At 49.1% G+C, this 11,698-nt stretch overlaps 1 protein-coding gene across 1 annotated transcript; it reads right to left on the minus strand.

The window, feature by feature from the left end:
* Positions 1-9,950: 9,950 nt before the first annotated feature.
* LOC123404369 (peroxidase 1-like) lies at positions 9,951-11,327 on the minus strand. Its single transcript, XM_045098288.1, has 2 exons — positions 11,044-11,327; positions 9,951-10,954 (listed from the first exon to the last, which is right to left on the minus strand). The coding sequence occupies exons 1-2, from the start codon at positions 11,290-11,292 to the stop codon at positions 10,196-10,198; spliced, it is 1,008 nt and encodes a 335-aa protein (XP_044954223.1). The 5' UTR covers positions 11,293-11,327; the 3' UTR covers positions 9,951-10,195.
* Between the last annotated feature and the right edge of the window lie 371 nt (positions 11,328-11,698).

An 11,698-nucleotide genomic window follows, 5' to 3' on the forward strand; every position in this document is an offset into this window, starting at 1 on the left:
GATCCGTCATGAACTGCTTCATCCAGACACCCTCCTTAGCCGCCTCCGAGGCAGCCATGTACTCCGCTTCACATGTAGAATCTGCTACGACGCTCTGCTTGGAACTGCACCAGCTTACCGCACCCCCATTAAGAATAAATACGTATCCGGTTTGCGACTTAGAGTCGTCCGGATCTGTGTCAAAGCTTGCATCGACGTAACCTTTTATGGCGAGCTCTTCGTCACCTCCATACACGAGAAACATCTCCTTAGTCCTTTTCAGGTACTTCAGGATATTCTTGACCGATGTCTAGTGATCCACTCCTGGATTACTCTGAAACCTACCTACCATACTTATGGCCAGGCTAACGTCCGGTCTAGTGCACAGCATTGCATACATGATAGAGCCTATGGCTGAAGCATAGGGGACGGAGCGCATATGCTCTCTATCCTCATCAGTTGCTGGGTACTGAGTCTTACTCAATCTCGTACCTTGTAAAACTGGCAAGAACCCCTTCTTGGACTGTTCCATTTTGAACCTCTTCAAAACTTTATCAAGGTATGTGCTTTGTGAAAGTCCTATCAGGCGTTTTGATCTATCCCTATAGATCTTAATGCCTAGAATGTAAGCAGCTTCTCCTAGGTCCTTCATAGAGAAACTTTTATTCAAGTAATCCTTTATGCTCTCCAAAAACTCTACGTTGTTTCCAATCAGCAATATGTCATCCACATATAATATTAGAAACGCCACAGAGCTCCCACTCACTTTCTTGTAAATACAAGATTCTCCAACCACTTGTATAAACCCAAATGCTTTGATCACCTCATCAAAGCGTTTGTTCCAACTCTGAGATGCTTGCACCAGTCCATAAATGGATCGCTGGAGCTTGCACACCTTGTTAGCATTCTTAGGATCGACAAAACCTTCGGGTTGCATCATATACAATTCTTCCTTAAGGAAATCGTTAAGGAACACCGTTTTGACATCCATCTGCCAGATTTCATAATCGAAAAATGCAGCTATTGCTAACATGATTCTGACGGACTTAAGCATCGCTACGGGTGAGAATGTCTCATCGTAGTCAACTCCTTGAACTTGTGAAAAACCCTTTGCCACAAGTCGAGCTTTATAAACGGTCACATTGCTGTCAGCGTCCGTCTTCCTCTTAAAGATCCATTTGTTCTGAATAGCCTTGCGGCCCTCAGGCAGTACCTCCAAAGTCCACACTTTGTTCTCATACATGGATCCTATCTTGGACTTCATGGCTTCTAGCCATTTGTTGGAATCTGGGCCCACCATTGCTTCTTCATAATTTGCAGGTTCATTGTTGTCCAACAACATGATTGATAAGACGGGATTACCGTACCACTCTGGAGCAGCACGTGGTCTCGTCGACCTGCGTGGTTCGACAGAAACTTGAACCGGAGTTTCATGATCATCATCATTAACTTCCTCCTCAACCGGCGTCGGAACGACATAGGTTTCCCCTTGCCCTGCGCCACCATCCAGAGGGATGAGAGGTTCGACAACCTCGTCAAGTTCTATCTTCCTCCCACTCAATTCTCTCGAGAGAAACTCCTTCTCGAGAAAAGCTCCGTTTTTAGCAACAAACACTTTGCCCTCGGATTTGAGATAGAAGGTGTACCCAACTGTCTCTTTTGGGTAACCTATGAAGACGCACTTTTCCGCTTTGGGTTCCAGCTTTTCAGGCTGAAGCTTTTTGACATAAGCATCACATCCCCAAACTTTAAGAAACGACAACTTTGGCCTTTTGCCATACCACAGTTCGTATGGTGTCGTCTCAACGGATTTTGATGGTGCCCTATTTAAAGTGAATGCAGTTGTTTCTAATGCATAACCCCAAAACGATAACGGCAAATCGGTAAGAGACATCATAGATTGCACCATCTCTAATAAAGTACGATTACGACGTTCGGACACACCATTACGCTGTGGTGTTCCAGGCGGTGTCAACTGTGAAACAATTCCACATTGTCTTAAGTGAGCACCAAACTCGAAACTCAGATATTCACCCCCACGATCAGACCGTAGGAACTTGATCTTCTTGTTACGATGATTTTCAACTTCACTCTGAAATTGCTTGAACTTTTCAAATGTTTCAGACTTGTGCTTCATCATGTAGACATAACCATATCTACTCAAATCGTCAGTGAAGGTGAGAAAATAACGATATCCACCGCGTGCCTCCACGCTCATCGGACCACACACATCGGTATGTATGATTTCTAACAAGTCACTTGCACGCTCCATTGTTCCGAAGAACGGAGTCTTAGTCATCTTGCCCATGAGGCATGGTTCGCACGTGCCAAGTGAATCAAAGTCAAGTGACTCCAAAAGTCCATCAGCATGGAGTTTCTTCATGCGCTTTACACCAATATGACCTAAGCGGCAGTGCCACAAAAATATGGCGCTATCATTGTTAACTCTAACTCTTTTGGTCTCAATGTTATGTATGTGTGTATCGCTATCAAGATTCAATATGAACAATCCTCTCACATTGGGTGCATGACCATAAAAGATGTCACTCATAGAAATAGAACAACCATTATTCTCTGACTTAAAAGAGTAACCGTCTCGCAATAAACAAGATCCAGATATAATGTTCATGCTCAACGCAGGCACTAAATAACAATGATTTAAGTTCATAACTAATCCTGATGGTAACTGAAGTGAAACTGTGCCGACGGCGATTGCATCAACCTTGGAACCATTTCCTACGCGCATCGTCACTTCATCTTTCGCCAACCTTCGTCTATTCCGCAGTTCCTGTTTCGAGTTGCAAATATGAGCAACAGAACCGGTATCGAATACCCAGGCACTACTACGAGATCCGGTTAAGTACACATCAATAACTTGTATATCAAATATACCTGATTTTTCTTTGGCCGCCTTCTTATCTGCCAGATACTTGGGGCAATTGCGCTTCCAGTGACCCATACCCTTGCAATAGTAACACTCCGTTTCAGGCTTAGGTCCAGCTTTGGGTTTCTTCGTCGGATTGGCAACAGGCTTGCCGCTCTTCTTTGAATTACCCTTCTTTCCTTTGCCGTTTCTCTTGAAACTAGTGGTCTTATTCACCATCAACACTTGATGCTCTTTACGGAGTTCAGACTCTGCGACTTTCAGCATCGCAAACAACTCGCCGGGAGACTTGTTCATCCCTTGCATGTTGTAGTTCAACACAAAGCTTTTATAGCTTGGCGGCAGTGATTGAAGGATTCTATCAGTGATAGCCTCTTGCGGGAGTTCAATCCCCAGCTCAGCTAGACGGGTTGAGTACCCAGACATTTTGAGCACATGTTCACTGACAGATGAATTTTCCTCCATCTTGCAAGCATAGAATTTATCGGAGGTCTCATACCTCTCGATCCGGGCGTTCTTCTGAAAGATAAACTTCAACTCCTGGAACATCTCAAATGCTCCATGACGCTCAAAGCGACATTGAAGTCCCGGTTCTAAGCCATACAAGACTGCACATTGAACTACTGAGTAGTCCTCCTTACGTGCTAACCAAGCGTTCTTAACATCCTGATCAGCCGTAGCGGGTGGTTCATCTCCTAGCGCAGCATTAAGGACATAATCCTTCTTCCCAGCTTGTAAGATTAGCTTAAGATTACGAGCCCAGTCTACAAAGTTGCTTCCATCATCTTTCAACTTAGTTTTCTCTAGGAACGTATTAAAATTCAGGGTGACTGTCGCGTGAGCCATGATCTACAACACAAATATATTCAAAGTGGACTTAGACTATGTTCAAGATAATTAGAGTTTAACTTAATCAAATTATTCGCTAAACTCCCACTCAAAAAGTACATGTCTCTAGTCATTTGAGTGGTTCATGATCCACTTACACTAGCTCAAGTCTAATCATCACGTGAGTTGAGTATAGTTTGAGTGGTAAGCATCCCTATGCTAATCATATCATCTATATGATTCATGATCGACCTTTCGGTATCATGTGTTCCGAGGCCATGTCTGCACATGCTAGGCTCGTCAAGCTTAACCCGAGTGTTCCGCGTGCGCAACTGTTTTGCACCCGTTGTATGTGAACGTTGAGTCTATCACACCCGATCATCACGTGGTGTCTCGAAACGACGAACTGTAGCAACGGTGCACAGTCGGGGAGAACACAATTTCGTCTTGAAATTTTAGTGAGAGATCACCTCATAATGCTACCGTCGTTCTAAGCAAAATAAGGTGCATAAAAGGATTAACATCACATGCAATTCATAAGTGACATGATATGGCCATCATCACGTGCTTCTTGATCTCCATCACCAAAGCACCGGCACGATCTTCTTGTCACCGGCGCCACACCATGATCTCCATCAACGTGTCGCCATCGGGGTTGTCGTGCTACTCATGCTATTACTACTAAAGCTACATCCTAGCAAAATAGTAAACGCATCTGCAAGCACAAACATTAGTATAAAGACAACCCTATGGCTCCTGCCGGTTGCCGTACCATCGACGTGCAAGTCGATATTATCTATTACAACATGATCATCTCATACATCCAGTATATCACATCACATCGTTGGCCATATCACATCACAAGCATACCCTGCAAAAACAAGTTAGACGTCCTCTAATTTTGTTGTTGCATGTTTTACGTGGTGACCACGGGTATCTAGTAGGATCGCATTTTACTTACGCAAACACCACAACGGAGATATATGAGTTGCTATTTAACCTCATCCAAGGACCTCCTCGGTCAAATCCCATTCAACTAAAGTTGGAGAAACCGACACTTGCCAGTCATCCTTGAGCAACGGGGTTACTCGTAGCGATGAAACCAGTCTCTCGTAAGCGTACGAGTAATGTCGGTCCAAGCCGCTTCAATCCAACAATACCGCGGAATCAAGAAAAGACTAAGGAGGGCAGCAAAACGCACATCACCGTCCACAAAAACTTTTGTGTTCTACTCGAGAAGACATATACGTATGAACCTGGCTCTGATACCACTGTTGGGGAACGTCGCATGGGAAACAAAAATTTTCCTACGCGCACGAAGACCTATCATGGTGATGTCCATCTACGAGAGGGGATGAGTGATCTACGTACCCTTGTAGACCGTACAACAGAAGCGTTAGTGAACGCGGTTGATGTAGTGGAACGTCCTCACGTCCCTCGATCGGCCCACGAACAATCATGCGATCAGTCCCACGATCTAGTGCCGAACGGACGGCACCTCCGCGTTCAGCACACGTACAGCTCGACGATGATCTCATCCTTCTTGATCCAGCAAGAGAGACGGAGAGGTAGAAGAGTTCTCCGACAGCGTGACGGTGCTCCGGAGGTTGGTGATGACCTTGTCTCAGCAGGGCTCCGCCCGAGCTCCGCAGAAACGCGATCTAGAGGAAAAACCGTGGAGGTATGTGGTCGGGCTGCCGTGGAAAAGTCGTCTCAAATCAGCCCTAAAACCTCCGTATATATAGGTGGGAGAGGGGGGGCCTTGCCTTGGGGCTCAAGGAGCCCCAAGGGGGTCGGCCGAGCCAAGGGGGGAAGGTCTCCCCCCCCAAACCGAGTTGGACTTGGTTTGGTGGGTGGGAGTCCTTCCTTCCCTTCCCACCTCCTCCTTTTTTTCTTTCTCTTTGTTTTTTCTTCCAATGCGCATAGGGCCCTTTTGGGCTGTCCCACCAGCCCACTAAGGGCTGGTGCGCCACCCTCAAGGCCTATGGGCTTCCCCGGGGTGGGTTGCCCACCCCCCCGGTGAACTCCCGGAACCCATTCATCATTCCCGGTACATTCCCGGTAACTCCGAAAACCTTCCGGTAATCAAATGAGGTCATCCTATATATCAATCTTCGTTTCCGGACCATTCCGGAAACCCTCGTGACGTCCGTGATCTCATCCGGGACTCCGAACAACATTCGGTAACCAACCATATAACTCAAATACGCATAAAACAACGTCGAACCTTAAGTGTGCAGACCCTGCGGGTTCGAGAACTATGTAGACATGACCCGAGAGACTCCTCGGTCAATATCCAATAGCGGGACCTAGATGCCCATATTGGATCCTACATATTCTACGAATATCTTATCGTTTGAACCTCAGTGCCAAGGATTCATATAATCCCGTATGTCATTCCCTTTGTCCTTCGGTATGTTACTTGCCCGAGATTCGATCGTCAGTATCCACATACCTATTTCAATCTCGTTTACCGGCAAGTCTCTTTACTCGTTCCGTAATACAAGATCCCGCAACTTACACTAAGTCACATTGCTTGCAAGGCTTGTGTGTGATGTTGTATTACCGAGTGGGCCCCGAGATACCTCTCTGTCACACGGAGTGACAAATCCCAGTCTTGATCCATACTAACTCAACTAACACCTTCGGAGATACCTGTAGAGCATATTTATAGTCACCCAGTTATGTTGGGACGTTTGATACACACAAAGTATTCCTCCGGTGTCAGTGAGTTATATGATCTCATGGTCATAGGAACAAATACTTGACACGCAGAAAACAGTAGCAACAAAATGACACAATCAACATGCTACGTCTATTAGTTTGGGTCTAGTCCATCACGTGATTCTCCTAATGACGTGATCCAGTTATCAAGCAACAACACCTTGTTCATAATCAGAAGACACTGACTATCTTTGATCAACTGGCTAGCCAACTAGAGGCTTGCTAGGGACAGTGTTTTGTCTATGTATCCACACATGTAAATGAGTCTTCATTCAATACAATTATAGCATGGATAATAAACGATTATCTTGATAGAGGAATTATAATAATAACTATATTTATTATTGCCTCTAGGGCATAATTCCAACAGGCGTCACCCCGGAGGGCACACACGAGCCACCCGTCGCCACACCTCTTGTTTCCCACATAACCCAAAAGGAGAGCCACCACCACCATGACGATGCCCGCCGCAGAGCAACCATCTGGACCGCCATCCGGGGCAACCACCCCAGCATCCCTGTCATGAGAAACCGTGCATCACATGTTGGGAAACGTCACACTGGAAAACAAAAAAAATTCCTACACTCACCAAGATCAATCTATGGAGACTAACATCTACGAGAGGGGGAGTGCATCTACATACCCTTGTAGATCGCTAAGAGGGAGCATTGAGAAACACGTTTGATGTAGTCGAACGTCTTCGCGATTCAATCACGATCCGTCTCGTGATCCGATCACCAACATCCCGATCAAGTCACGAACACACGACACCTCCGCCTTCAGCACACATGCAACTCGATGACGGAGGAGAAGCACTACGAGAGAGTGTGGGGCAGGGCTACGATGTTGTTTATGGTGTGGCTGCCCTCTCTCTCCTCTCATATCTATAGGAGGGAGGGGTGGGGGCGGCAAGCCCTAGGGCTGCGCCCAAGAGGTGGGGCGACGACCAAGGGTGCCTTGCCTCTTGGCCCCCAAGTTAGGGTGCCCCCCTAGGGTTTGCCCCCACCTACCCCTTAGGCCGCATGGGCCTAGTTGGGTGGGGCGGCCAGCCCACCAGGGGCTGGTGTGCACCCCTCTCAGCACATGTCCCCCCACCCCCTCCCCCTGAGGTGGGTCGACCCCTTCCGGTGGATGTTGGAACCCTTCCGACACCCTCGATACAATATCGGTGATGCCCGAAACTTTTCTGGTTGTCAAAACGGAACTTACCATATATCAATCTTTACCTCCGGACCATTCCGAAGCTCATCGTATGTCCGGGACTCTGAAGAACCTTCGGTCACCAACACAATAACTCAACAGTATCTATATCGTCATCGAACGTTAAGTGTGCATACCCTGCGGGTTCGAGAATTATGTAGACATGATCGAGACACCTCTATGGTCAATAACCAATAGCGGTAGGGGTGGGCACTATAAACCGAAAACCAAAAAACCAAACCGAACCGAACCGTATTAACCGATTTCTTGGTTTATTTGGTGATTTGGTTTTTGGTTCGGTGGGAAATTTTAGGGTTGTTCCGTGTTTTTGTTTTTGTTCGTTTTTGGTGCCCAGAAACCGAATAGACCGAACAAACTGATGTGTGGGATACCCCATATAATACCTTGTTTCCGAAAGTGCAACAATATGGAGGCATCTAACATTTCTCCGCACATAATACATTTCACGTTCCATGTGCTTTTTCTACTTAATTATGGTTACTAGTTTGCTTGGCCGAATAAACCATAGAATGATATTAAGGTTGCTAGAACTTGTGATTATCTTTTTGCATATTATACAAACCAAATCAATGCTCTCGAGTCATTGCACTTATACTGACAAGTGCATGATTTTTGGTTTTTCGGTTAACCGAACAAACCAAACCGATATATTATGGTTAATATGGTTCGGTTTCTAAATTTTGAATGATTATTTTGGTTTCTATTTTTCCAATACCGAAATTATATAGAACCAAATAAACCAAACCGTATTAACCATATAAACCGAACGCCAGCCCTAAATAGCGGGACCTGGATGACCATAGGCATTCCTCCGACGTGAGTGGGTTGCATGATCTCATGGTCATAGGAATAGATGCATTGACATGCAGAAAGCAATAGCAGTAAAATGAATACGATCAAACGCAATGCTTAAGGTTTGGGTCTTGTCCATCACATCATTCTCCTAATGATGTGATCCCATTATCAAATGATAACTCATGTCTATGGCTAGAAAACCTTATCCATCTTTGATCAACGAGCTAGTCTAGAAGAGGCATACTAGGGACACTTTGTTCTCCATGTACCCACACATGTATTTTAGTTTCCAATCAATACAATTATTATCCCGAACAAGGAAATATAATAATAACCACTTTATTATTGCCTCTAGGGCATATTTCCAACATCGCACACTTCACAATGCACTAAACCATGGTAGGAAGAGCACACGGACGCCATCCACTCCTAACCCAACATTAGTCACTGAGTCTGGGTAGACGCCTCCATCGTATGTGGCATCCACACATACGACCCAACTAATCCCGATGGACTTGGGCGGACACGACTCCGTCACTGCCGACAACCATTGACGAGCAAGCCCCATGCCATGGGCTAAGCGAGCTCGCACGACACCATGTGTGTGGCCGTTGGCGTCGATCCGCACACCGAGGCAACCGAATCACGACCACCGCCAATGACCACCATACCCGTGAGGAGAATATGAGCACCACCCGTGGGCACATCCCTGGCCATGCCCAACGACACCCACCCGAGGCCGAAGCTTCGATCGCACCGGGCCCTGAACTATCCCGCCCGAACATGAACCCTAGATCTGGAACTCCTCTACCGCACATGCGGCCAGCACCACCGACGCCCGCCTAGCCCCGCATACCGTTAGTATAGACCCAAGAGAGACCACCACCACTTTGTGCCCTCGACATAACCTCGCCCGTCCCACCGCCTCCAGAGTAGGTGCAGAGCACCACCCTGCAGTGGACACAGCCAACAACCGCCAGCCAGTGTCGTCGCGGCCCGCTTCGTCTGCCAGCCACATCAAGTCGTCTTAGCACACGCAAGCACCCTCTCGCAGAACCAGTGGCGTAGCCAGGGGGTGGACAGGGTGGTCCATGGACCACCTTGAAATTCCATCATAGCCAATATATAGGGTAGAAAAAAGATATATATTTTTTACAATGCATAAAATTACATGAATTTTTTATTATTGAACCATCCTGGCTCACCGAGCTAGCTACGCCACTGCGCAGAACACCGCCCCGGGCACCTCCACCAGCCCTCCCATGACGGCCAGCAGCTCTGCCGCACCCGCCCATCACAACGCCTCCACTCGAGGGGAGCCACCGATCAGCCATGACCGAGATCCAGGGGAAGTGCCCTCATGTCAGTGGATGTCCCGCCCCACACAAGCCTGACATAAAAGGGAAGAGGACCTCCGCACCGCTGTCGGTCGGCCACACGGGCTTCGCCCGGCGGCTTCCTCCAGAGATGACGGAGGGAGAGAACTCCGCCCGAGTCACACAAGCGGGGGCTCCGTCGAGAATTTTGAATAATTGAAATATTTTTTTCAATAATCAAAAGGCATATAGGTACTATAATTTGAATCGTTTGAATAAACCTATATAAATAGAAAAAGGAAATCTTGTAGCTGATGAACTACTATACTAAGAAAAAACAAATTAGTCTCCCAATTCAAAAAAGAAAAAAGTTTACTTCCACGGTTGCAGCAGGTCGCTGTATATTCGTGGAAGCAGCAGCAGCAGCAGCAGCAGCAGATCGAATGCGCTAGTTTACTCTGTTGCAAAACCTCCTGATCTCTCCTTGGGTGCCGGTGAGCACGTCGAGGCCTCCCATCTTCACCATCGCGGCCGCGAACCGCGACATCCACGCCGTCCTGTTGCGCGCGTAGAGGCCGACGAGCGCCGCCGTGTCGTCCCGCGTCAGCAGCGTCGCGTCCGACGTGAAGGGCACCTGGCGCGCCTCCACGTTCCGGTAGTACTGGTTGTCGAGCCGGAGCCCCGTGACCGGGTCCAGGTGCACCACCCGGTCCCTGCGCCCCGTCGCCGCCGGGCACCGCGCCCGGAGTGACCTGCCGTAGGCGGCGTCCATGTCGTCCGCGACCCGCGGGTACAGCCGGAAGGCGACGGCGGAGCAGTGGGTGCGGCCGAAGGAGTGCGCGCCGGAGAGCGTGACCATGTCGTCCGCGGTGAGGCCCTTGGCGGCGAAGCTGTCGACGAGCCGCGACGCGTTGGCGAAGGGCGGGGGCAGGCTGTTGAGGACCTCCGACGCGTTGGAGGCGCGGCCGTCGCGCCGCCCCGCCGGCACCTCGTAGCCGATGCCCCCCAGGACGCCGCTGGCGTCGCGCGCGGCGAAGGCGACGATGTCCGCGCAGGAGACGGTGCGCCGGCACCGCCGCTCGACCACCCGCTTGGCCCGCTCGATGACGCCGTAGCCCCTCAGGCTGGGGCTGTTGGCCTGCGACGCCTTCTCGACGGCGTCGTCGCTGCCCGGGACGGCGTCCAGGAGCACCGACGCGTCACACCCCTGCGCAGCGCACACCAACGTCGGAATTAGGTTGTTGACACGGGATATGCAAGACGGAGATAGTAGGAGAAGGAGGCTGACGGACGGACCCTGACGAAGCAGTCGTGGAAGAAGAGGCGCACGAGGCCGGCGCCGATGCCGGGGTTGCGGCGGATGGCGGCACGGACGACGGTGCGGACGAGCTGCTCCGCTCTGGGGCAACTGCCGTCGTAGAACCCGACCTCCAGCTGCGCGTCGGACAATGGGAGCAAGAGTATGATGGTGCATGCCATTGCCATTGCCAAGACCAGAACGAGAGTGGCAGGAAACCCACGGTGCAGGACGCGTCCTCCGCACATCTCTCCTCGCTCAGTTGGATCTTTTGATTTCTGTGAGTGAGCTCGAATAGGATCGGAATGGAGTAGCCATGGCGGTTACTTATATATACGCGTCGGTCGGGCTCGAGACCAACGGCAACGGCCGGGGTGAACCGGAGCACTGAACTGAACTGGTAGTACGTAGTGGGAGTAGATACAATGTGCATGGACGGAGCGGCGAGAAGAGCAGAGTTGACCTCCCGTGGGAATCGCATGCAAGCTGAAATCGGTGAGTTGTTAAAGCTGTAATCTCATTGTTTATTTGCATTTCCGGTGCTGCGAGCTCTTCTAGAGTGCTAGTGTTCCGCGCAGTTTGTCGGGTCAAACAGACGTTACTGCAGACAGTATTACTAGTCGTTACGCCATTGACATTTGTGCCGGGTTTACT

The sequence above is a fragment of the Hordeum vulgare genome, chromosome 6H, assembly GCF_904849725.1.
Source record: "Hordeum vulgare subsp. vulgare chromosome 6H, MorexV3_pseudomolecules_assembly, whole genome shotgun sequence".
NCBI classification, from domain to species: Eukaryota; Viridiplantae; Streptophyta; class Magnoliopsida; order Poales; family Poaceae; genus Hordeum; species Hordeum vulgare.

Bases quoted from the DNA above. Each gene is read 5' to 3' on its own strand.
- LOC123404369 (XM_045098288.1), bottom strand. From the start codon at position 11,292: ATGTGCGGAGGACGCGTCCTGCACCGTGGGTTTCCTGCCACTCTCGTT. The intron at 10,955-11,043 runs GTCCGTCCGTCA...TGCGCTGCGCAG, and splicing joins TCCACGACTGCTTCGTCAGG to GGGTGTGACGCGTCGGTGCT.